Below are 26,014 nucleotides of genomic sequence, written 5' to 3' on the forward strand. Positions count from 1 at the left end.
AAGCCTGGGACTGTGAGATCTGTGTAACTGGAGGTGCAACTTTGTTGTGTGGGTTTGATCATTTTTATCTGAGCTTTAATGTAATTGTGCTGCGTGTAGAACAGTGATGCTGGTGCAAGTTGTGTAACACAGTGGAAGCTAGATTGTCTGTGTGGTCTATGTGGCATGAGAAATATGTTATTTATGGCCTCAACTGGCACAGTAGACATCCATCCAAAGCCTGCAGAATGTCTCATTATGTTGTTTTATTTTTATATCTGACTTGCTCCATCCTTTTTGTCTCTCCCTCTTAGGTGGGGCGGATAAGAACGTGGTTGTCTTCGACAAGAGCTCGGAACAGATCCTTGCAACTCTCAAAGGTCATACCAAGAAAGTTACCAGTGTGGTCTTTCACCCTTCGCAAGTAAGAACATGTGATGTGTCTAATCTTTGTCTGTTTTTCCCGTTCCATCTCCCATTTTCATGAGGGATTATGTGACCAATCTACTCTGGCCACCCTGTTACCTCTGTGGAATAGTCTATTGACTCACAGTCCCTTGTTTCCCCAGGCTTGTGTACCCGTGGGGTCATGCCTCCTTGTTAGGCAAGATTTGGTGCAGTACCCTTTGGATGCACTACAACAACCATGACATCCTGGCAATAGGAACCCAACCTTTGGTATACGTCTGTACTACACAGGTTGGTTGTGTGGCTGAGCAGCCAGGCTTATCTCAAGAGGGATCAATGTGAGCAATAGGGTGGTTACACAGATTCACAGTGACAAGTATCCAAATAAACACTTACACTCAAGGTTTCTTGATTTAACAATTATTGATTTAACAGTCAGTTTGAATAAGCCTTCTTCAGAAGGGGCAAATTTAATAGTAGCACACAAATACACTCCAAAATAAACACTCTTAGTTTCTAGGACACTATGGACATTAATCTATCACTGGTACGTTTAAAGCAATACTAAGATGAGTGTCAAAGTAAACACGTTTCAGAATAAGACAAGAGACCACACAAATATTCTGAAGCAGCTAAGTACTTTTGAACCCCTCAATGCAAAGTAAGTTAACCCTTTCCTGGGAGGAAGGTAAAAACACACATTCAGAGAGGAGAAGAGTCATTCAGGGAGCCAAGCCAGCCAATGTCAAATGGGCAAAGGTCTAGGTGAGCTGAAGCACTTTTTGCAGGTAGTAAAAGTCTTGCACAATGTTTTAGAAGTCTTTGTAGAAAAAGTAGAATCAAAGTAGGGCCACAAGGTGGGAGGCTTGTGAGGTATAGAAGATGCAAGCAACTTTACAGGAGCAACCAAGACGGGTCTCAACTGAGAACAAGTATGGCTACAAGACAAGAGGTACGTTCTTAGACTTTACAGTACCTTTGGTTAGAAGAAATGGTTCAAGCTGGCTTCGGTTCCTGTGTGGCTCAACATATCCTTTTGTTCCTGTGTTGTGGGGACAAGAGGGAGGACTTCTGGGGACTCCTGCAACGCAACAGGACAGTCGGCGACAGCAAAGGGAAAACTTCAATTCCGTGGCACTTCAGCGTTTCAGCTCCTCGCGTCTGACAGCAAATAGCAACACTGCGGTTCTCGGGATACCACTTCAGACTTTCCTTGCTTCTGGGTTCCAGCACTCTGTGGCTCAGGCTTGGTCAATCTTGCATCAGGGAGGTCCGGAGGATCTTCCTAGCGCTCGGGTCCACTTAAAAGCGATCCACTCAGTAGTGTTCTCCTTGGCACTTCGGTTCAGCAGCAGTGGAAGTACAGCCAGCTTCCGAGAGGATGTCCAAACGAGTTCACTTTGGAGTTGATTGGTCCCACCAACTCAAGGGGAGAAGTCGTCCTTGCAGAGCTTCTCTAGTCAAGGCAAAGTCAGAGCTTCAGCACAGCAGCAGGTGTTCACCGGACAAACCAACGGTCCAGGAGTTGCAGCAGGTGTCTCTTCCAAGTTCTTCCTTGGATTACTCCGTCCAGTGGTCGACTCTGCCTTGCAAGCCAAAAAGCCTTGCCCTTTATGCAGATTTCTCCCATTCATTCCAGCCTAGCTGTCAATCACACAGCAGGGTGGCTGTCCTTGCCGGACAGCCAGCCGGCCAATCACATTTGGGTGCATTCCTTTAACCAAAGTGAATTAAGCACAGGGAGTTTCAGGCACCTCCCTCACTTCCTGCCCTTTCCAGACATACTGGAGCCAGAGGCGGGCTTCACTCGTGAATCCCACCAAAGACAAAACAAACAAAGGGACCTAAACTGGTTTGGCGCGCAGAGTAAATCTCAAGAAGGACCTTTCCACAAAGAAATGGTGAAAAAAGACTGGGCCATTTTGACAAAAATGGCACCCTTCGGTGCTTTACTGCAGCTGCCAACACAGCCTGTTGTAAAAGTACACCACGGTAGTTAAAAGTAAACCCCTGCCACCAGCCATTCATCGAGGAAAGGGTAACACAAAATTGTTACATGAGAAGCTAGACAAAGGGGATACTAAGTAACCCCTCCAGCACCCTATTGTAAGATAGTGTGTGCTTGGGTCTAGAAAGTTAAGCGTGTAAGTAAAGTCGGTTTCACTTCACTGCTCTTGGAAACAGGTGTTTATCCAAGAAAAGGTATTTAAACCTTGGGGAAATCTGAAAGACTTCCTGTGCCACTGCCCTGAAGTTGCTGTGTGACACAATGTAAAAGATGATGCCTATGGAGTTTGGCAGACTCCACAACCAAACGAAACAGTGTTCAAATCACATTAAAAATACATGAGAAAGTGGGGAAAAAAGGGTCTTGCTCTCTCCAGGTTAGAAATTCAAGTCCTCAAAATCCAGAAAAGTTGCTGGGGGTCTCTAAGGTAGAGAGGAATTAGCACATGTCTGAGAATTATCCCTAACACTATTCAAGTTGAGAAAAACCACATTAGTAGACTTTTAGAATGACAGTATGTAATTCAAGGTAAGCAGACCCTATTGGTAGCAAACCGCTTATTCAGTTTCAGGATTAATATAGTTATACCAACAATGTTACAAGTAAGTACATTGCAACATGTGTAACTTATTCTTCTTTCAGGAATGATAGTTACACCCATAGTACTTTATAGAATAGTGGGACACAATTCAAAGGTAAGCAATACATTATGAAATACTTTTCAGAATGGCAGTATGTACTTCAAAGAGAAGTAAGAACTCATTATTACACATTTAGAATGGCAGCATGATATTCAAGCTGAGTAAAACTTTATCCTAAAATATATTAACGGATCAGATGTATGTTTGTCCGATGCAGTCGGACGCAATAGAGACTGCCCGCTTCACATTTTGTTTCCACTAGAGGGTGCTGTTGCCTTTGGAAATAAGCTGTTGCCTTTGGAAATATAGAAGTACAGATGTCTCTCCTCACCCACTTTGGCCCATGTGCATGACTTTCACACTTGTTGGTAATAAACTCTGACACTTATTCTATTTCAGGATTAATAGTTAAAACAATGTTATTTTTCAGAATAGTGGAACGCAATTCTAAGGTAAGCAAGAACTCTAAATCTTTTCAGAAAGGCAATAAGCAGTTAAAGGTAAGTAAACCCTAATGTTACACATTTAGAATGTCAGTATGCTATTCAGGGCGAGTAAAACCACCTCTGTTACTTTTCTAGTATTGTGAAACACAATTCAAAGGTTAGTGAACAACTTTGTATACTTTTCAAAATGGCAGTAAGAAATTCACAGGTAAGTAATAACTCTGTAATACTGGGGGGCGTGGGTTAACGGCCATGTGAGTTGGCTATACTCTCTGCGAGCTCCTGCAGATCCGTACAATAAAGAGCTCCATGCAGCGATCCTAGGACGAGACAATGCGGAACAATTGCCGTGCGGCTATATAAACTCAGAGGGAAGCCCCATACCGAGTGCCACAGTCGGGGAAGACTTGGAACCCGTCGAACTTTGAGCAAGGGAAACGCCACCGCAGTGAAGCGCTGGAAAATGGCGGTGACCCTGTGACAAAAGAAACTAAACTGAAGGAGCCCGGGGTGCCCGACCAGGAGGGAAGTAACGATCGCAGCAAAAACAGCGCTGCACCGGGCTGCCCCAGAACTGATGCAGGTGCAAATCATGAAGCGCAGTGCGGATAGACCGAAGTGAAGAGGAGCGTCGGCTGTAGGGCACAAAATACAGCTCTGGCGGCCGGGACACGCGTAACATAATAAGGCCAGAACAAAGGACCTGGCGCCCCGTGGGGCGCCTCCTCCTCCTCCTCCTCCTCCTCGTGCCAAGACTCTGAGAGGCTTGATTAAGAAGCCCTGCCAGCTCGGATAAAAGAGGCTGATAGCATGGTCCACCAGGTTCCGAGCCGGGGTTAGCCTGCAAGAGTGTTGCTACGCTAGCTGAGGCACGACTGAGAGTTGTTGCGGTCAGCACTGCAGCGGTAAGCTGGTGACCTTGGAGAAGTAGCGCGGCCCATGTAGGGTGGCGGCTGTACTCAGAACTACGGACCGGAGGCGAGTACTTGACGCCTGCTCCCCCGGCTGAAGCTAGAAGTGACACAAGCATAACGGTGACGGCGAGGAGTGCGGGATATGATACAAAGGGCATCAGAGGAAAGGGTAAGTAGTGGAGGAAGGGGGAGCCCTGAGCAAGGAAAATAACATTGTAACATTGAAGCAGGGGACCCCCCTATAACTTCTTACTCCCACAACAACTTACCAAACTAATGGTATAGACCCCAGGAGACACCCCTTGCAGACTGAGGGGCCACACTCTGAGTCCAGAGCACATCTGAAGAGTCTGAAAGTGGCACTTTGTAAAGGGGGAGGTAGAGAAACTCCTCCCGGGAAATGTCACCCAGAGTGGACAAAGTACAATGCTGAAGCTCTGCTAATGGGACTAATCCTCACTTGCAAACAGACTTGAAGGTCCTAGGGGAGAGAAGCGCTGGGGTGCACCCCCAACCGAGAAAAGGGTGAAATCGTAGGGCAGGGGAGCTGCTGAGACACGCCCAGGTCAAACAGTCTCCCCCAGACGAGAGAGTGCCCCCCACCCTCCGCATTGAGACATGACATTGTGAGCCGAAAGCCCACCTTAACAAAGAGGGTACATAAAAGAGGTCATCGAAGAAAGAAAGGATGGTATCGGGTAATAAAATCGCAGCGAAAATGTTGCGGTAAAGAATTGCGGCAAAAATGCTGTGGTTTGACCCGGTAAAGGTATGCCCCATTATACCATTTAAGGGGAGCGGAGGCTGCGGGGTTGTCCCCCGCTCCTCTTAAATGGTATAATGGGTCCAGGGGTTGCGTGAGTGTCTCCTGCATCCTTTACATGGATTGTGGCGCAAAAACCACAGCATTTTTGCATTTTTGCTGCAATGTTGTAATCACAGCAATTTTTACCTCGATTTTATCACATGGAACCCAAAGGACTGACTAGGTGTGCTGCTATTGTGACACAAGACCGAGCCGAGGAGACCGGAGCAAACAAAAGACCCTGTGGAGCTAAAGCACACAGGGAGCGTAGTGAAGTGCATGGGGACAATGGCGTCCGAGCTCAACAAGGGCAAGAATAAGCAGGCCACACAAAGAGCCCTTCAGCCAACAGGAGACGGCCAGCTGCGGGGAAGGAAAGGGGCAGACAGCCTCAGCTAAGGACATGGCAGGTGGGGGGAATGCACAAGTCTTGGAGGCCATTGCGGCATTACAAACGAGGCTGGAAACTAAGATTGACGCAGTGGCCATCGATTTGGCATTACTGAGGCACGATGTCTGTGCCATTGCTGAGCATACTGGAAAACTGGAAGGTCAAGTTAAAGATAACGAGGCGAGGGTGCAGGTACCAAAGACATAGATGTTCTACAACAGAAGGTGAAACTGCTGGAAGACAGAGCAGAAGAGGCGAAAGGGCGCGCATAAACGAACAATGTGAGGATTGTAGGCCTGCCGGAGGGCACGGAAGGGTCCGACCCGACCACCTATATAAAAACATGTTGCTCCAAGAAATCGGGGCAGGGGAACTCCCACAAGGGTTCACAATCGAAAGGGTGCACCGTTCCCTGGTGCACCGTACGCCACCATGGGCGCCACCCAGACCCGTGATAGCCAAAGTATTGAATTATAAAGATCAAGAGAAAATCCTGGCCTATTCTAGATCAGGGGGGACAATACAAAGGGCGTCGGCGAATATTTCTGTGTATCCGGACTACACATTCCAGGTGCAGAGGAGGAGAGCCCAGTATATTGCGATAAAGGCTAGGCTCAGGAAAGCAGAACCGAAATAAATGCTGATATATCCGGCCAAGCTCAAGGTGTTCTACAATGGGAAAGCCCTCTTCTTTGAGACACCAGGGGAAGCGCAGGAATGGATGGACAGAGAGCAGATAACGGAGACAGCGAAGTCAAGCCAGCGGAACTGAGCGAGGGATGGAGTCCGGGGGCAGACGGCGGCAGCAGACTTAAGATAATGTCCGTGCATGTATACTGTGCGATGTATGCACTCGCACTGTGAGCTTAGATAATGATGTTGTCATTAAAATTATAAGCGACATGGAAGCTAGTAACGAAGCAATAAAGTTTCAGGACAAGCAGGAGTTACAGAAACCTGGCAGAGGGAACGCTTATAGTGAACCCACTGACCCCTCAGAGAAGAAGTTTAAGGGCTACTGTATTGGGCCTGTCCGTAGGGCACAAGGAAGCCAGTGTAGCGACTGGATTGTATGGAGCGGAAACAGGAAAGTCTGGGCATGCATTGCATAGTGGGATGAGTTATGTTTGCAGTGTTTGTAGGGGTTATAGTTGGGTGCGGGAAGGGGGGAGATATGGGATAGTAGAAAGGTAAAGGGGAGCTTGTCACGAGATACAATGAGATGCATCAAACTCCTCCTTAGTCTTGCCATAGGGCGGTGGCCTCACAAAGTTTCCAACAATAGCAGTGATGGCTAACACAATCAGAATTATGACCTGGCATGTGAGGGGTCTGAATAATAATGTGAAGCAGAAGAGGGTGAGCATGTATATCCGGAGACATAAGCTGGGCATAGCGTTATTACAAGAGATGCACTTGGACAGGAAGAGGAACCTAGAAAAAGCATGGGGCGGAGTGCTGGTGGGTTCTACATATACGACGTATGCGAGATGAGTTCTTATTTGGATAGCTCCAGACATACCATTTAACGTATTGGAAAATGAAATCTGACAATGAGGGAAGGATGGTGATGGTGAAAGGGTTAGTGGAGAACCGTGAGGTTTGTGTGGTGAATACATATGCTCCGAATCATGATGCCAGTGTGTTCTTTAGATCGTTGCATACAAGGTTGGGGCTGTACAGAAGTGGTTCTCTGATATGGGGCGTGGACCATAATTGTACATGAGACCTGAACCTGGACAGGTCGGATTCTAAACACAAGAGGGTACCCAGCCAAAGTACTGAACTTGCTAGTAGAACACTTTAAATTATGCGACTTGTGGAGGGTAGAACACGGCGAATTGAGAGGGTATTACTCTGCGCCACATAAAGTGTACAACAGGATAGATTACATGTTCACAGGGGAAGCGAGTGGACCAGAAGTCTCGGACGGACGACCTAGACAGAATATTGTCTGATCACTCTCCGCTAGTGGCGAAGTGGAGGGTGTCGGCCCCAGACCACCGATCCCCCACGTGGAGACTGAAGAGCGAGGCGCTACAGGATGTGCCATTTGCCAAACATGTTAGGAAAGAAACCGTAGAATGTATAAAAGTTAACAAGGGGAGTGTTAATGAGGTGGGAACAGTCTGGGAAGCATATAAGGTGATGATAAGATGAGCGATGATAGCCGTATCAGGGGAGTGCAAAAGGTACTTGTGAGGGAACTGTAGAAAACGGGGAATTGAGGGGCGGGAGAGAGAAGCCTTGGCAGGATGCAGCAGTTGAATAAGATGGTAGCACTGAGAAAAACCGGGCTCTCCTAATGGGACATGCTGGGAAAGTTTAATTACGCCAAATATGTTAAGAGGAGCCATGCGTTAAGAGGAGACAAGCCAGGGAGGCTGTTAGCGTGGCTGTGCAGACGTGAGACCGCTAGGCCTCCTATTTGTCTAGTCGGTAATGAGAATATGGAGACTGTGGGGACACAGGAAGGGATAAATGATGTGTTTTCTGAATACTATAAAACATATGCAGCACCCCAGGAAAGCAAGGCCGAAGAGATACAGGATGTACTTGAGCAGATAGATCTACCCAGTCTGGAGGATTCCCAGGTGGAGTCACTAGAGGCTCCCATAACGGCTGAGGTGGTGGTGGCCACTATTGGAGCCCTACCTACAGGGAAGGCGCTGTATGGATGGGCTTCCGGGTGAGTTCTACAAGGCAAATGTGGACATCTTGGCGCCGCTGTTGATGAAAGTATACAATGAGTCGTTCGATACTGGGTTATTGCCTGCAAGCATGAGAGAAGCCCTGATAGTGTCGCTGCTTAAACCAAACAAGAATAGCTAGGACTACGGATCTTCTAGACCATTGTCCCTACTGAATCAGGATTGTAAAGTCCTAACCGTCGTCCTTGCAGGCAGGCTCCGGAGAGTGCTACATAGACAGATCCATCCGGACCAGACAGGGTATGTGCCTGGCAGAAGTATCTCAGAGAACCTGAAGCGGCTCCACCATGTGATTTACAGAACGTCCGACAGCACCATCCAAGGCGCTGTAGCTTCCCTAGACGCCGTTAACACATTAGATTTGGTGCATTGGGACTGGTTGTATGCAACGATGGAAAAAATGGGGATAGGTCCATGCTACATGAGGTGGATGCGCCTGATACGCATGTCACCGATGGCCAGGGTAAAGACGGGCAAGAGCTACTCGGAGGCCTGGCAATTGTACAGAGGCACTAGGCAGGGATGCCGCTGTCCCCGATGTTCTATATACTGGCAGCAGGACCCATAGAGGCTTATTTGAGAAAGAAATATGGGGATATGGGCATAGAGGTGGATGGGGGCAGACATGTATTCAGATGATGTGTTGTACATGCGAGTCCCCAAAGTAAAACTTGATGTATATGATGGATGTGCAGGTTAACTCTAGTAAGCTTACAGGTATCAAAGTGAATGAGATGAAATCGTGCCTGTTTCTCTTGCCGGCTACCGCCTTCATGGAAGCTGACACACTGCCGGTTCTCCCCCTGCCCTGGAGCAAGATAACATTTAGATATCTGGGTATTAACATCCACTGAGACCCCTCCCAAGAACATGAGTAAAACACAGTGCGTGCCAAGGCAGGTCTAGTTGCTTCCATGGGGTTCTGGAGTAAGTTGCCCTTGTCAGTGATGGGGAGAGTAGCACTTCTAATAATTGTGGCGTTGCCGCGGCTCATGCACTGCTCCGGGAATGTTCCATATGACCTACCGGGGTGCTTTTTCAGGGAACTGGATAAGTTATGCAGAGGGTCCCTGTGGCAGGAAGAGCGGCATAGGGTGGCTCTTCATACACTGCAGAGACCGTATTACCAGGGAGGGCTGCGGGCCCCAAATTTCAAACTGTATTTCCTGGCGTGTCGGCTGCGGCACGTGGTGAAATGGATGGCAGATGAAACCACGATCGAGACAACGCTGCTGCAGCCCACGCTAAGGGGATGGCACCAGAGACCTCCTCTGGACCCCCGCGTGGACACAGATGGGGAACTGTTACTTGGTGAAACTGGGCATTCGAATCTGGTGCAGGGCTTGCAAGGTGGTTGGGATGGCAGACCTGCTCTCTCCGCGGACACCAATAGTGGCAGTGCTGGGAAACAGGGCCAGGGACAGGAACACGGTAGAGGCAAGTTGGGAGATGCATGGAGTAGTTACGGTGGGGTACCTGAGGGGTGAAGGGAGGTGGAAAACCTTCGAAGAATTACAGGAAGGCACTGGGCTGCAGGTGGGCCAATTCTTACTACACATTACGGTCATGGGATTACTCTGGGGAAGATGGTCTAACGCAACGGAAGGGGAAATTGAACATGCAGATGTGGAGATGATTCTTACAGCGGCAGAAGGGGGACATGAGGTGTCCAGAATTTGAGGTGTTACTGGGCTGCACTGCTCGGGCTGAACTGCATGGAAGAGGCAAATGGGAGAAGGAGCTAGGGAGGGCATTCGAAGATGAGTGGAGGGGGATTCAGAGATACCATAAAGTGTCCAGAAAGGCCAGATTAAAATTGATACAACTGTATATTGTGCACAGGGCGTATCTTACACCGGCTGTGATCTCCACATTCAAAGGGGCGGTGAAACAAGTGTGCCCCAAGTGCAGATAGGAGGAGGAGGCGGGACTCTCACACGTTTTGGGGGTGCCCGATGCTACTTGGTTTCTGGGAGGAGGTGGCATCTAAGGTAGCCCAGGGAGGTACATGCCTAGATGTCACGAAGCCTAAGGCCTGCAAACTGGGTGATTCAAAAGGAATAAGAAAGACAAACCATTGAATAAATTTGAGACTTGATATATATTACAGGGAAGCGTAGTATAGCTATGGGATGGAAAGATACGAGAGCACCGAGCGCAGGCAGATGGTGGCGGGATCTGGAGAAGTGGTGTACAGCGGAGACAGGGGTGTGGGAGAAAGCACTTGGGGTGCAATCAGAAGAGTCCGGAATAGGTTTACAGAGATGGATAGCGCTGACGGTAATGCTGTTTGCTAGTACTGAAGTTATTTTGAATGCGCAAGAATGGGAAGAGGGAGATGCAATAATCGCGATCGTAAAAATGACAGTCGGGCAGGCTGGGGGTCTGGAGCGCGGTGGCGGGTGCAATTGATGGAGGACAGTGGAAGTATTGTAGGTGAGCCAGTTGCTCTGTGTGGTGTAATTGTTATGGAATGTGAAAACGTAATAAAAACACTTAAAACAAAGTATTATTATTATTATTTTTTTAAAATTTATTCTATGTCAGAGATAACCAGTTACAACACTAGCACATAGCAAGGAAGTACTTTGCAACTCTTGTTCCGTTTTCTAGTCGGAGGCCTTATACGTGCTTCCCTATTCCAAGGCATGAGTGATCTCGGAGGCAGAAGGTGGGGGGGGGGCACACTGGTGGTCTAGTGGCCAACAGTAGGCAGGTCAGGCTAAGGCACGGATGCAGGAAAATCGGAGTGCCAGAGGATTTCTCGTCCAACAAGTAGGTACAGACTTTGGAGTTAGTGTTCACAGATTTGGTTCCCTATATGTGTTCCAGTGTTGGGCCTGGTGAAATGGTATGGGTGAACTCCCAAACACACGATTCACTGCCCTAGCCACACAGGAACAACACAAGACTTTAGATGAATATTACCCCCGTTAGGGAGAATTCTAATTTCTTGTTAATTTCCTTCAACCTTAGAAACCCCCAGCTCTTTTGCTGGACTTTAGGAATTTTCATTTTGATCCTGGAGTGAGCGAGACCTTTTTCTCTCTTCCTAATTTGTTTTTGATCTGATTTGGGCTCTTTGTTTTCTTTGTTTCTGGAGTCTGACAAACTCCATAGGCATCTACTTTTTGTATGGTGACTCACAAAACCTTCAGTGCAGTGTCACAGAGAAATCATTTTGATTTCTCTAAAGGTTTAAATGTCTTTTCTTGGGTGAACTACAGTTCCCAAGAAATAGTAAAGTGAAATTTACTTTACTTAGCTTTTTCCTATGTATGTCCAGCACACCCATCCTACGTGGAGTGCTGGGGGGTTACTTAGTACCCCATTTCCTACTTACTCATGTAACATTTATGTTACCCTCACTACTTTTAAATGGCCGGTGGCAGTGGTTTAATTTTCCTACCATTTTGCTTTTCTACAGCGGGCTGAATACTCAACTGCAGTATAACACCCATGGGTGACCATTGTGTCAAAATGGCTCGGTCTTCTTTTTTTGCCATTTCTTGTTTGCAAGGTCTTTCTTGCGTTTTACTATGCGTGCCAAACCAGTTTTGTTAGTTTTGGCTTTGGCAGGCTTCAGTACTGAAACCCGCCTCTGGCTCCAGTGTGTCTTGCAGGGAAGGAAGCGAGGGAGAAGGCCTGAAACTCCCTGTCCTCACTCTCCTTGGTTACCTGAATGCACCCAGTCCTGACTGGCTGGCCGTCCTTCCTTACAGGACAGCAACCCTGCTGTGTGACTGACAGCTAGGCTGTGCATGAATGGGAGATACCTGCATAAAAGGCAGTCGACCACTGGAAGAAACATCCGATGAAGGAATCGTGAAGAGAAGCTTGCTGCATCCTCCTAGGCCATTGAACTGCCCGGTGTAGCCCTGCTGCTGTGCTGAAACTCCTTTTCCGAATAGACAAGAGACGCTCCAACTAACCCAGAGACTAACTTTGCTGGACGACCTTCTCCAACTGGCTGTACTGCTGGAACCGAGTGCCAGGGGATGAGAAATCCGTAGTGGAGTGCAAAGTCTTTAAGCCGGACCGAAGCTCCAAGAAGATCTGAGGACCCGCCCGAAGCAGGACAACCCAAGCTCTACAGAGTGCTGGACTCAGGAGTGAAGGAAGCCCATCCAGTGTCCAATATCGGCGGTGGTGCTATTTGCCAGTAGCTGAAACCGCAAAGTGCTGCTGAACTGAAAAGAGCCCGTAGCTGCTGCTGACCTCTGAACTGCTGTGCAGGAGTCCTCCAGACATCCTTCCTCTTGTCCCCACGACTGAGGCCCAGGAACATAGGATCTGCAAGTCTGCAACCAGGATAGAAGCCAGCTGGATCCTCTTCTAACTTAAGGTACTGTTCTGTCTAAGGGGTACTTACCTCTTTGTCTGTAGCTTGCTTGTCTCTGTTGAGATTTGCAGTAGCTGCCTTTTCTAGAGTTATTCTAGCTCTAACCTTTCAAAAGTGTAACAGCTTGTGGCCCAACAGTGATTTCTTACAACAAACTTTCTAACTTTGTGCAAGACTTGCTATCTAAGAAGTGCCTCAGCTCCATAAACATTGTTTAAATTGTCTTTGGATGTCCTGGCTCCCTGCAGGCCCTTCTAACCCATAGACTTTGATTCTGACTGTCCCTCAGAGGTGATACATTGATTTTTAACAAATATTGCTGGGAAAGGTTTTATCTAGACTTCATTGGGGATTGTTGAACTGTTTTCCTTCCATAAACCTTTCCTCCTTTACAACCTCCAGAATTTTACAACTTATAAATGCCAATACTGTCCTAGTAAGTGAAGTCACCTCAGGGTGTAGGAAGTGTGTATGAAGCATCTCTAAAGAGTGTCTACTAGCTTTGCATTGATTTTGAGAAAGTATTTTGAAGTGTATTTTTATTGTTGCGCATTGCCCTTTTTAAAGCATGCTTATTTAAAACTGACTGTTAAATAAATAATATTTTACTAGAAAACCTCGGGTGTAAGTGTTATTTGGGTACTTGTATTGTAGATTTCGATGCTACAGCTCTACAGCTCACCTTTACCCCTCTTGAGAGAATTCTGCCTGCTCAGTCCCTCTACCAACTTATGCAGTACAGACCTATACCAATAGGTGAGTTACGGAATACCAAGAGGACAAGACTTGTGTAGTCTCCCACAGGGTTACTACATCAAATCTTGCCTAACACCACCAGCCACACAGTACCTCCCCAGTGAAGAAGAGCTTGCAGACAGACACCTTTACAATGCAGCAGTACAGGGCCCGGTCTCTAGATTCTTTGTTGTGGTGAAGAATGAACAGACACTGTATGGGAACTTTCAGCAGCAGTCGACAGAAAAGGCTCTCAACAAAGGAATATGTGGTGCTTCTCACGTCTCTGTGGTTTTGGCGCACTTCTCAAGGAACCAGGTGGAGGACGGTCATCACAGATTAGATTTGCCTCATTATCGCAGTCCCGCACTCTGATGAGGGGACTTCAAGGTGTGGAATCTTATGTCTGGAAGTCCAGCAGGAGTCCACTAAAGTCTCAACAGGATTCGTTCTACGGAAGAGGTTGCACAGCACTCAGGCTGGAGTGCCCAGGGTATTAGCGATTCGCAGCCCAGGAAGGTCATGGCTCGAAATGCAGGTAGTCTTAAGACTGATCCAACAGTCTCTCTGTCGTAGTTGTTGTCTTCAGGACTCCTCTGTCACATCAAAGAAGGGGGTCAGCACAGGCAGCGGTTACATAGCAGGCATCTCTGGTCGTAGCTACAGCAGTCTTGTTCCAGTGGTCGACTTTTCTTTAGCTCCAAGATCAAGGCCAGATTTACAGGAACCCCCACACAACCTCTGCAAACTCTCCCTGCAGTTTATGAATGGGGAAGTGGCCGTCCAATCAGGCTAGCCAACCCCCTAGTGGGGACTGGATTCTCTCAGGTGCACCAGAAGGTAAAGGTGCGTGGAGTTTGACGCATGCCTGCCTGCCTGCACAGAAAAGCTGGAGCCTTGGCAGGCTACACAAAGGATTCCCACCGAAGACAAAAAAGCTAGAACCTCTCTTACCCAAGATTGCCGAAGGAGGACAAAGATATAGGGCAAGCACACTATAAAAATGGCACAAAAAGAAAGAAGCCACCATTCTAGCAGAATGGTGACCCTTCTGTGTGTTAAGTAAGAATTGATGTAGTAACATTGTGAAACTACATAACACTTATCTGCTTGGTATTAGGGAACCCACCTTGTGATATAGGTCTGTACTACACAAATTGGTAGTGTGACTGAGCAGCCAGGCCTATCTCAAGAGGGATAAAAGTAAGCTGTAGAGCTGTAGCAATGAAATTCGCAAATACAAGTAGCCAAGTAACACTTACACTCAAGGTTTCAGTTATACTTATTTATTTAACATCAATTTTTAAATAAGCGTTCTTTAAAAAGGATAACACAGGTAACAATCAAATATACTTTTCCAGAATCGGCACAAGTTAGTGGATACTCTTTGGATATGCTGTTTACACACTTCCTACACCCGGAGGTGACTTCATTCACAAGGACAGTAATGGCATTCATAAATCACTTGTTATACTTTGCAGATTCTGAGGTTTCAGAATGGGAAGTTTAGAGGAAGGAAAAGTTTAAACAGGTTCTCGGGGCATATGAGTATACTTAAATCTTCCCATGAAGTCTAGACGACTTTCCCAGCAATAACAGTCTAAAACAAGTTAGCACCTATGAGGGACAGAGATATGTAAAAGTCAATGGATTAGAAGTTTGCAGGGACCCAGGACAGCCAAAGTCAATCGGAGCACAGTCTATAGAGCCGAGTCACTTCTTAGATAAAAAAAAGTTTTGCACAAAGTTAGAGTTTTGTATAAATCACTTGTAGGGTCACAAGCTGTTAAGCCTGTGAAAAGAAGCGTTGGAATCCCCTCTAAGGGAAAGCCACTGCAAGTCTCAACTTGGCAAAGAACAGCTCAAAAAGACACTGAGGTAAGTACCCCAAGTCTAAACAGTTTGCACCATTCCAATGAATCTGCAATGAAACGGACGGGTGCGGACGACAGTTCAATTATGTAATGTCATTCTATGGCTGGCTGCATCACAGAATGACAAATACACCAGGATTGTTCTTATGATATAACAGTACAGAGCTTTGCCTTGAGAAAGACCTTGATTCTCAGAAGTAGCTTGTAAAAAGAACCATATGTTGGGTCACATGCTGATTGGGCCTGTGAGTTGCAAAAGCTTCAAGCACTTTCACAGCTTGAGGCAAGTTCTCTGTCTTGTTTCACACTACCTTATAATGAAGAAAAAGAGGCAGCTGATGACTTCTGTTCCTGCAGATCTCGCTGTTCCTGGGCCTCAGTCGTGTGGAGGGAGGACGTCGGGGGGACTCCTGCACTGCACTTGAACTGTCTTGAACTGTCAAAAGCTTGCAACTGGCAAACTTCAATTCCTGTGGCTGTAAGCAATGCACACAAACTGGTGTCCCTCTCCCTGGTCTCATGGTTTCCTGCAGCAACTCCGAGGAAATTCAACCAGCTCCGAGATTGTGCCCAGGTGGCTTACTTTTGGAGTAGATTGGTCCCACCAACTCGAAGGGAGAAGTCATCTTTGCAGGAGCTTCTCAGTCGATAAGAACTTTGCAAGTTGGCACTGCAGCAGGGCTTCACTGGGCAAACCAATGGTCCAGGAGTTGCAGCAGGTGTCCTCTTCAAGCTCTTCTTCGGTTCCTTTGTCCAGTGGTTGACTCTGCCTTCCAAGCCAAGAGACTTGCCTTTTATTCAGTTCTCTCCCATTCATTCCAGCCTAGCTGTCACTCACCCAGCAGGGTGGCTGTCCTTGCCGGACAGTCAGCCAGCCAATCACCACAGAGTGCATTTGGGTCTCCTAGGAGACTAATCACAAGGAGTTTCGGGCACCTCCTTCACTTCCTGGCCACCCCAGACACTCGGGCGCCAGAGACGGTCTTTACTCCTGAAGGCGAATGAACAAAGGGACCAAACCTGGTTTGGTGCGCAGAGAAATACTCGAAGGACCTTTCCAAAAAGAAATGGTGAAAAAAGAAGACCGGGACCTGTTTTTAACAAAGGAGGCTCTGACGCCATCTTGGAAAACATGGCTTCCGCAATTTAACGTTACAGGAGCTGCAGACAGTATGCTGGTAGTTTGTTGTAAAACCACTGCCACCAGCCATTCTGAGAGGAAAGGGTAGCATTTGACTGCTAGATGAGTAACTACACACAGAGGATACTAAGTAACCCCTTCAGCACTCTATTGTAAGATAGGATGTGCTGGGTCTAGAAATGTAAAAGACTAAGTGAAGTCAATTTCACTTCACTCACTCTGGGAATCTAGTTTATCCCAGAGAAGGTATTTAAAAGTTTGGAAAGCCTGAAAGGCTTCCCATTATCACTGCACTGAGGGTGCTGTGTGACTCAAATTAAACAGATGATGCCTATGGACTCCATAACCAAAGAAAACACAAGGGTAAAACACATATCAAAATACTTGAGAGAGTGGGAAAAAGGGTCACACTCTCTCCAGGTAAAAAAGAATCAAGTCCTCAAAATCCAGCAAAGTTGCTGGGGGTCTCTAAGGTGAAGGGAATTGGCACATTTTTGAGAATTCTCCCTAACAAGAACTTTTTAATTTTAACCCTGGAGTGAGTGAGCCCTTTTTCTTACACTCTCTTGTCTTTTGACCTGATTTGGATTATGCGTTTCCTTTGTTTTTGGAGTCTGACAAACTACACTGGCATCTCCTTTTTATATGTTGACGCACACAGGACCTTCAGTGCAGTGTCAGAGAAAGCCTTTAGATTTCTCCTACGGTTTAAATATCTTTTCTTGTGTGAACTACTGTTCCCAAGAATAATAAAGTGAAATTGACTTTACTTGCCTTTTCTATTTGTAGATCCAGCAAACCCCATCTTATGTGGAGTACTGGGGGAGTTAATTAGTAGCCCCTTTTCCTACCTTTGATTCCGCAGGCTGAATCTTCAGCTGCAGTATATTACCCATTGGTGACCATTTTGTCAAAATGGTCCTGATTGTCTTTTTTCCCCATTTTCCAGTTGTGAGGTCTTCCTTGGGTTTTACTCTGCGCGCCAAGCCAGGTTTGAGCCCTTTCTTCATTTTGCCTTTGGCGGGCTTCAGTACTGAAACCCACCTCTGGCTCCAGTGTGTCTGGAAGGGCAGGAAGTGAGGAAGGTTCCCAAAAATCCCCTGTCCTTTGTCTTTAGGAATACCTGAATCCACCCAGTCCTGATTGGCTGGCTGTCCTTTCAGGACAGCCACCCTGCTGTTTGAGTGACAGCTAGGCTGTGTATGAATGGGAGAAAACTGCTTAAAAGGTGAGGGTTTTGGGACTGAAGACAGTCGACCACTGGAAAGAACAACCCGACAAAACCATGAGCGAAGGTTGCTGCATCCTCCTGGACCTTAGAATGGCCCGCTGAAGCCCTGCTGCTGTGCTGAAACTCCTTTTTCTGATCCACAAGAGAAGCTCCGGAAGTGACTACTTCCCTTGGGTTAGTGGGACCAACTAACCCCGAGACGAACTCCAGTGGGCCATCTTCCCTGACTGGCTGTACTTCTTTGCTGCTGCAGGAACCGAGTGCCAGGGGTCGAATTCCGTACTCTAGTATAACGTCTGTGATCCGGCCAGAAGCTCCAGGAGTCTCCCCAGGAACCCCCAGAAGTAGGACGACCAGAGCTAGAGTCCACTCACCAGAGTGCAGGACCCAAGGAGTGAAGGAAGCCCAACTGGTATCCAAGAACCGCGGTGGTGCAGTTTACAGAGTGCTGGAAGACCTTCCCCAACTGGCTGTACTTCATTGCTCCTGCTGGAACCGAGTAGCAGGGGTTAAGATATCCGTAGTAGAGTGCAATGGCTGTAAGTCGGTCAAAAGCTCCAGGAGTCTGCTGAGGACCCTCCTGAAGCAGGACAACCCAAGCTCGAGTCATCTCACCAGAGTACTGGACTCAAGGAGTGAAGGAAGCCCAACCGGTGTCCAAGATCCACGGTGGTGCTGTCAACCGCACACAGTAACCTCAAAGTGCCACTGATCTGAAAAGAGCCTGTAGCTGCCGCCGACTTAAGGAGTCCTCCAGACGTCCTCCCTCTTGTCCCCTCGACTGAGGCCCAGGAACCTAGGATCTACAGCACTGCAACCAGACAGAAGCCAGCTGGACTACTGTTCTGACTTGGGATACTTGCCTCAGTTTCTTTAGCTTTGCTCTTCTCAGTTGATACTTGCCATAGCTACATTGCTAGAGTTGATTTCAGCTTTATCCTCTACAACTGTAACAGCTTGTGACACTACAGTATTTTTTCTTCAACTAACTCTATAACTTTGTGCATGACTTTGTTATCTAATAAGTGGCTCAGCTGCATAGACTGTGCTCCAATTGACTTTGACTGTCCTGGCTCCCTGGTATTGGCGGCTTGAAGCCCAGCAAGTTCGCAGCATGTCTAGGGATGGCGCTACATGCAGGTCCTCTCAAGACTAGTGAGGCTCATCCGCCTAAAGGTCGGAGTCATCTTTGGGACTCTGAGGTCGGATGGAATAAAGGGTCAGAACAGGCTCTGGATGCTCAACACGCATGTCTTGTCGCTTGAATCAGTTACAGCCGTCTGCTCTTAATCTGCCTCTTCGGATTCAGCTCCAGTGGTTGACTTCAGCTTCCAGAATCTGACTTTTATACAGGAACCCACACACAACATCTGCAAACTCTCCCTGCAGTTTACAGAAAAGGGTGTTTGCCTGTCCAATCAGGACAGCCAGCCCCCCAGTGGGAACTGGTTCCAATCAGGCACACCAGACAAAGGCCTGCAGAGGTTCAGATTCCTACCTCACTTCCTGCCTTCACAGACACTCTGGATCCTCTGCGGGAGCTCAAATGGTTCCCGCCCAACAGAACAACACTTCAACCAGGACCTCCCCCACCTAGGACATTAGACCCAAGAAATGACAATCACCCTACGATTGCTGAAAATAGAAATAAGCCACCATTCTAGCAGAATGGGGACCCTTCTGCGCATTACTGCCTACGTGTAATATTAGCTTAAGTCATTAAAGTATATCCACTGCCTTCAGTCATAAGAGTTAGCTTGCCACAGTAACAAAGGTTACTAGGTCCGTGAGAAAGGGATACCATGTATCTCCCCAGCACTCCACATAAGGTGGGGTGTACTGGTCTCGCATATTAAACGTAAAGGGCATGAAAATCCCTCTCTACCCTAGGGAACAGTAGTTAACCCAAGGGAAATCAAGAGAATATAACAAGGGGAGCCCCGAGTGCAACCCAGCAACACTGCACATAAAGTGCTCTGTGCTGCCATAGTAAAATGCATTAAGCCCAAATGTTATAGGGAACTATAAATCGACAGACCCACTATGGAGAGACCTAAAAAGGTTACCCATAAAGAGTAAAAGAAAGAGTGAGTGGGGAAAAAGATTCCCACTCACCCAAGAGCATTGAAAATAATCAACAAGTTCTGGGGGTTTCACAAAGGAGGTAAATTTAGCACATCTATGAAAATCTTGCCTAACAATGCTCCCTCATGTCGGAAAACAAAGCAATCTGAGGACCTCGACGCTTGAAGGACCATGGGTACAGTGCATATCACACTAGGGATAGTATTACAAACCCGCCCTGTTGACTTCCCTGTTCCAATTAAAAAAAAAAAAAGTCCTGCAATACTCCCCACCAACCCCTAGATTTCGGCCTGTGCTAAGCATTTAAATGTAAGCAGATACAAACATCAGAAAGCCAATTACAGGTATGTAATATTTTGTCATATCTTATATTGTTTTGTATACCAGTGTGTTGTGTTTATTTTGGTTTTTTTGTGAGCTATGGTACTTCACTACAAGACCCCTCTCCTTTAGTTAGGCCTAACTGCTCTTTCACAGCTACCTTCTGGGAAGTTTACTTTACCTTTTAGGTTGAACTCTGTTTTGCCTTTAGGTTAGATGGTAGGACGTCACTCACCAGAAGTTGTTCAGTAATCCATCTAGTACTGATAAACTTCTTTTCAATAGAAGGAACTTCCAAGTAATGACCCTCTCCCCATTTATGTTTTGTTTCTTACAGGAACTGGTGTTCTCTGCCTCGCCAGATGCCACAATCCGGATTTGGTCAGTCCCAAACACCTCCTGTGTACAGGTTCTGCGTGCCCACGAGAGCGCTGTGACTGGTCTGAGCCTCCACGCAACTGGCGACTACCTGCTCAGCTCCTCCGATGACCAGGTACTAAGAGCTGGGTAGGAGGGGTATGGGCACATCTCAATTTGCCAAGCCTGGATCTATAATCCATTCATCAGTTGCAACCACAGAGGTGGGGGGGGGGGCCCATAGGATGTGGAATTGATATGCTTTGGTAGTAAGCGTGTGCAGGTTCGTTATTGTTTGCAAAGGGGAGTAATGCTATGTGGTGTTAAAGGAGTAGGTGATTGGGAAGAACTACCATACTTGTGTCTGTATGATGCAAGCATGGACCTTCCCTGCTCAACAAAGCTTCACTGTGCTTGCATGAAACCTTTGCAACTGTAATAGTTTCAGAGTGCCTAGGCTTGTGAGTGGAGTGCCCTTGGCAGGGGCATCCAGGTTATATTCTTCTGAAGGAGAGAAAGTGAGCAAGGGCAATATAAGCAGATGGGGGAAATGGAAATAGGTGCTACAAATGGAGAGGGGGGAGGGCTTTGACTGGTAAGAATGTTTTGTGATTGCATGGGTGCATGGTCCGTCCTGTTAGGTGGGCCATAGTTATACAAAATAGAAGAGGCAGTCCTGTCCTTAAGTTCTATGATAATAGGGTTGGGTTTCCAATGCTGATTTGGAGAATTTTAAGTTGGCACACAATGTAATTTTGGTTGCATGAGGGGGTTGGGGGGGGGGGGCGTGCTGGAGAGCATGCATGGGAAATCCTGGGCTTATTTTTCTAGGCATCTCTGTAAATTGTGCCACGGTCACATTTTACAATGTTAATTCTGGGACTGCCAAAACTGAGCCAAGAGTAGCCTAGTCAAGATTAGACATTATAAAGGTGACTTTTGTTGGTAAACAATTGTAATGGAACCTGATATGGTAAGATTTAAAAAAAACCTTTCAAAAAAGAGTTTGTTCTGTGTCCCGTCATGCTAGACTTATTGTAATAAAGTGTGGTGATTTTCTGGGGAGTAGTGTTAGAAAAGATTCCTCTTTACTGCACCTGCCGTTCCATTTCTATGGACCCCCAAACGTTTTGCTTTTATTTTTGTATCTGACCTGTTCTTTTTACGGTGCAGTGAAGCCTTAAGCTTCACTAGACCGGATTTTGCTCATCTGTTTTGGGGAAACTGACATGTCCTTCAGGCTGTCAGTACTGGGTAACATTGTTTCCCTTAGTTCAGTTACCTTGTTACTACTTTTAGTAACTTTTTATCACTTGTGGTAACTTTTTATCATTGTACAATGCATCTTGCAATGCATTACAATGGGTACACTTTTTGTTTTGCCCTAGACTAACACTGAGGATTTTTGGTTACTGTAGGTGTGCTAAATGGACAAGCTGGTGACAGCAGTGACTTTAAAAAAATGTTTTGGTGCATTTCGTTTTAGCCTTACCGCGTTTACTGCGTTTGGCTACCAACTGTGGCTAGTGGTCAAACATGATATTTTTTGCTTGTCCTTTGGCAATCTTGTCTTGTACCCTTCTTCCTGGCCTGTAAGGCCAGGGAAATCCTTATATGGACTTCCAGTGCCGGGAGAAGCAGAGGCTTTTGGCGTGCTACTGGAGGGCTAGTGTGTTTGCTGCCAGGAAGTGGGCTGGTCCCAATCCACATACTGGTGCCAGTGTGTCTGGGTGGAATGAGAGGTTTGCCACCAGTGGTCCTGATTGGACCACTGCTTGGATGGGGGTGTGCGTCAGATCTGTCATTGGCTAGTGGCTGTTACCTGGCTTTTTGGATAAGAAGAGGACCACTGCACCCACTCTGGAGAGATCCTGGAAGGAGCCAAGACTCCTGTCCAGCTACAAGACTTGCAAGGAGACCTTGTAACTGTCGGAAGAAGGCTTGGCAACCAACTTTTTCTGCTGCAGTGTTAGAGCCCTGTCCTGTGGAAGATCTCCAGCAGTCCTGCAAAGGAGCTGCGACCCTTGGAGTGGAGAGAATATCTATTCTCGGAGTCCGCTCCGAGTCCTACGAAGAAGAGCCTTCGGAAGTGCCCCAGGACTGCCCTGTGGCTGACCAGCCCTGAGTTTGGGCTACCATGCTGCAGACGTCGCCGTTCCGAGTTGAGGCCTGGAACTTCGGGGTTTCTTAGTGTGTGCAACAAGACTTACATCTGCACAATTTTGTTGTCCTAGGATCAAGGGGACCTGAGATAGGAGGGAAAGACTGACCGCAGCAAGTGAAACCCTTTGCATCGCTGGCCATTGTCCAAAATTTCTTACCTGCATCTATTCCTGTCCTGAGGGGGGCCCTGCATCAGGTCTTTCTGCATTCTTTTAGTGAGAGTCCTTGCACCCGCCTCAGTCGCTGACCGGGGAACTGCTCGAACCTGCAACCCCTGGGGATCAAGGGCTGAGGCTGACGGCGGGAAAAGTGGCCGCGATGTGGGGTGCGGGGGGGGTCGCTGTTGCGCACAGAAGGAATGGCTGCCTGATTCGAGAGTTCCCGTTCTACTGAAACATCCTGAGCCGAGTTATCCTTTGAGGGGCCGCCTACAGGCATGGAAAGCAGATTTGCCGATAGCCCAAATACCCTGACAAGCAACGATTAAGTGTGCCAAAGTTGTGGTGGTTGAAACATCAGCCGACGTGCAGTGTTGGCGCAACCCGGCTGTGAGAACTGCGAGGAACCACCCAGGCGCCAGGGACGCAGAGAGGCGGAAGGCCCCGGGTGGGCGGAGCCTGGTCCTACGGCTCGCGCCCAGAGCCTAGAATCATGCGCATGAGCTGGATCGCGGGTGCGGAGAAGGCGACAAGCAGAGGAGGGCCGGCGAACCTCTTTGTTGGGCCGGGGCTCGCATCGTGCTCCCACCCCTAGTGAACGGATACCGCCTACTGATCCTTCCGAGCATATCGAGGGAAGGATCCCTGTCGTGGGGGATCCCCTCCCCCCTACCCCCCCGGGACGCCGAAGAGTGCTATAGCCCTGCAACACGAAAGGGCCTGGAACTGGCTCAACACACGCCGCATAACACTAAGAGGGCAAGAGGTGTGACGGGAGGGGAGCGGTGCCGCGTTTGGCCCGTTTTGTTATCACGAGGCGGTGGGCTCGCTCCGTGGCGCAGCTCTCGCTTGGCCCGGGCATCGGTTAGCACGGCTGGCGGAGGCCGGCTTGCGCACGGGGGGCCCCACAAGACGCGTGCAGCTCCCGAGTGCCGAGGCCCCGGCTATCATAGTGGCGGATGGGTGAAGGGCTGGCGGCGGGAGGCGATGCGGGCACATTGGTAAAGGCACGCCCGGACTGCTGGACCCAGGCCATGCGAGATGTTTAAGGGCACATGTCCCTGACTCCACCCTGGAATCAGGTCTGCAAGCAAACGGTTGGCCGACAGTAACTATCGGCCAAAAAGTTGAACTGAAAATGCTTTGGAGAGAGGCATAACACCCCTGGCCAAATAAACTGCCCAGTCTGGCAACACATTACGTGGAAGGACACTCCACTCGAGGCAACCATGTGCTGAATGGCCAACTCTGAATGTTTGTATGAGCAAAACACTACGCGCCAGGGAGGCTACTCTTTACTCAGCCATACACGGGAGGCTGTGAATACTTGTATATAGGGCACAACACTGTTGGCTAACATAGACTGTGCAACCACATGCTGAACGGCCAACCACATATGGGTGCGTGAATGCAACACAGCACGCTGGGGATGCTGTCGCCTGACAATCTGAAGTGTTTGAGGGCATAACCCCCTGATTCTTTCTGGATAGCAGGCCTGGAGGCAGGCGGAAGACGCGCAGAAGTTGTTGGGCAAACACTGGAAGCTGTGAAAACTTGTGGAAGGGGCACAACACTATGGGCTAATATAAGCTGAGCAGTGCTGCAATACAATACGTGAAAGGACACAGTCCACTCGTGGCAACCACGTGGTGAAGGACTACATCCGAATGATTGCTCAAACATAACACCCCCAACCTGAGAAACTTTTTCTAATCCTATACAGAGACAATCTATAGATGCCGAGGGGACATTGCGCAGGAGTGTAACAGTCTAACCATTGGGCGTGACACGACCATTGTAGGAACTGCAGCATCATATACTGCTATAATACTATGGGGGAACCACACAAATCGGGCAAAGCGGCAAAGACCCCTGGCAATAAAAAGAAAGTCCCAATGGATACCTACACCAGCAGCCAGAACCAAACTACCACTGCAGAAGTACACACTAGTCCTACTGAGACCACTGAGCCCGAAATTGGTGAACGAGAAGACAGGCTGCAGGCTGACAACTATAGTGCAAAATGGATTCCTCGCACTCAACGTCAAGCTGGATGATATAGTAGCCACTAATGGCTCCCTGAAGGCCAGAGTGGACAAAGAAAGTGCACGTGTCGCGGAAACCGAAAACAGAATAAGTACCAATGAAGACACCATTGCACATCATGGCCGCGGCATCACCCTGCTTAAAGAGACTATGTCCAAACTACAGAATAAATATGAAGACCTTGAATCGAGATAAAGGAGGAACAACATCAGAGTAGTGGGTGTGTTGGAATCCTTTGGGAAAGGTCAAATGGAAAAGCAACTTTAAACGCTGCTCAAGTCCCTATTCGGGCCGGAATCATTCTCTGAACACTTCCTAGTCGAGAGAGCACATCGCACACTGGCGCCAATACCTAAGCCGGGTGCGCCACCACACATGATTTTTGCCCGACTCCTTAACTACAGGGACAGAGATGCAATCCTGTGGATGGCGAGGGAGGCTGGAACACTGCAATATGAAGAAAACCGGATACACATATACCCAGACTTTTCCGCCTTGGTTCAGGCGAGCAGGAGATCCTATGAACCAGTCAAAAAACTGCTGAAGGCAAGCCAAATTTCATATGCCGTGATGTTTCCGGCCAAAATGAGAATTCAACATGCAGGAAGAGCGCACTTTTTTGAATCTCCGTCTGAAGCCATGAGTTATATTGAAAACTCTATACCCATGCCTACCAGAGGGAGCAGACCAGTACAGAACAGGCCCCGGCCGGCAGACTAAAGACACGCACTGGAGAAATACATACAAGATTTACCGTATCCTTTATGGCAGCAGTTATATTGCATTAGTTACCAAAGGCGGCCCCACAAACTATGTTTAAATGGAGTAGCGGAGCCGAAGTTTGCGGTCATGTGAAGCAACATGGCTACCCCTGGAATATTCCACAAGTTCATGTGGGAACATCGTCAAGTTGGGAGTGATGATGAAGGTGGGTGGGAGGGACGAGGGTCTGGAGTTTGTTGTTGTTTTGAAACAGACATATTATGGTATAAATTGGAAATGTATGGCCATTGGAAGTCGTTATGTCCCGGTGGGAGGTTAACGGAGGTGAAATGTTTGTTGATTGTTAAATTTGTGGTTATCTGATGCTGGCGCTGCCCATATTGCACATGTCGTAACCCTCAGAGACGAGACATTGTCAAAACACTTGTCTATAATGCACTGGTGACGTGTTGAGGGTACGACTGCTGTCATGGAACGTCTGGGGACTGAACAACCAGATAAAAGCTAAGAAAATTTGCAACTATATTGCCAGACA

At 47.8% G+C, this 26,014-nt stretch overlaps 1 protein-coding gene across 1 annotated transcript in view; it reads left to right on the forward strand.

The window, feature by feature from the left end:
- PRPF19 (pre-mRNA processing factor 19) overlaps positions 1–26,014 on the forward strand; it is a 218,870-nt gene that overhangs the window by 113,237 nt on the left and 79,619 nt on the right. The window contains exons 10-11 of the mRNA XM_069628891.1: positions 294–403; positions 20,370–20,525. Of these exons, the coding sequence (XP_069484992.1) occupies positions 294–403; positions 20,370–20,525 (266 nt within the window). The remainder of the gene's footprint in view (positions 1–293; positions 404–20,369; positions 20,526–26,014) is intronic.

Source organism: Ambystoma mexicanum, chromosome 12, assembly GCF_040938575.1.
Source record: "Ambystoma mexicanum isolate Mex_15411 chromosome 12, UKY_AmexF1_1, whole genome shotgun sequence".
Lineage (NCBI taxonomy): Eukaryota > Metazoa > Chordata > Amphibia > Caudata > Ambystomatidae > Ambystoma > Ambystoma mexicanum.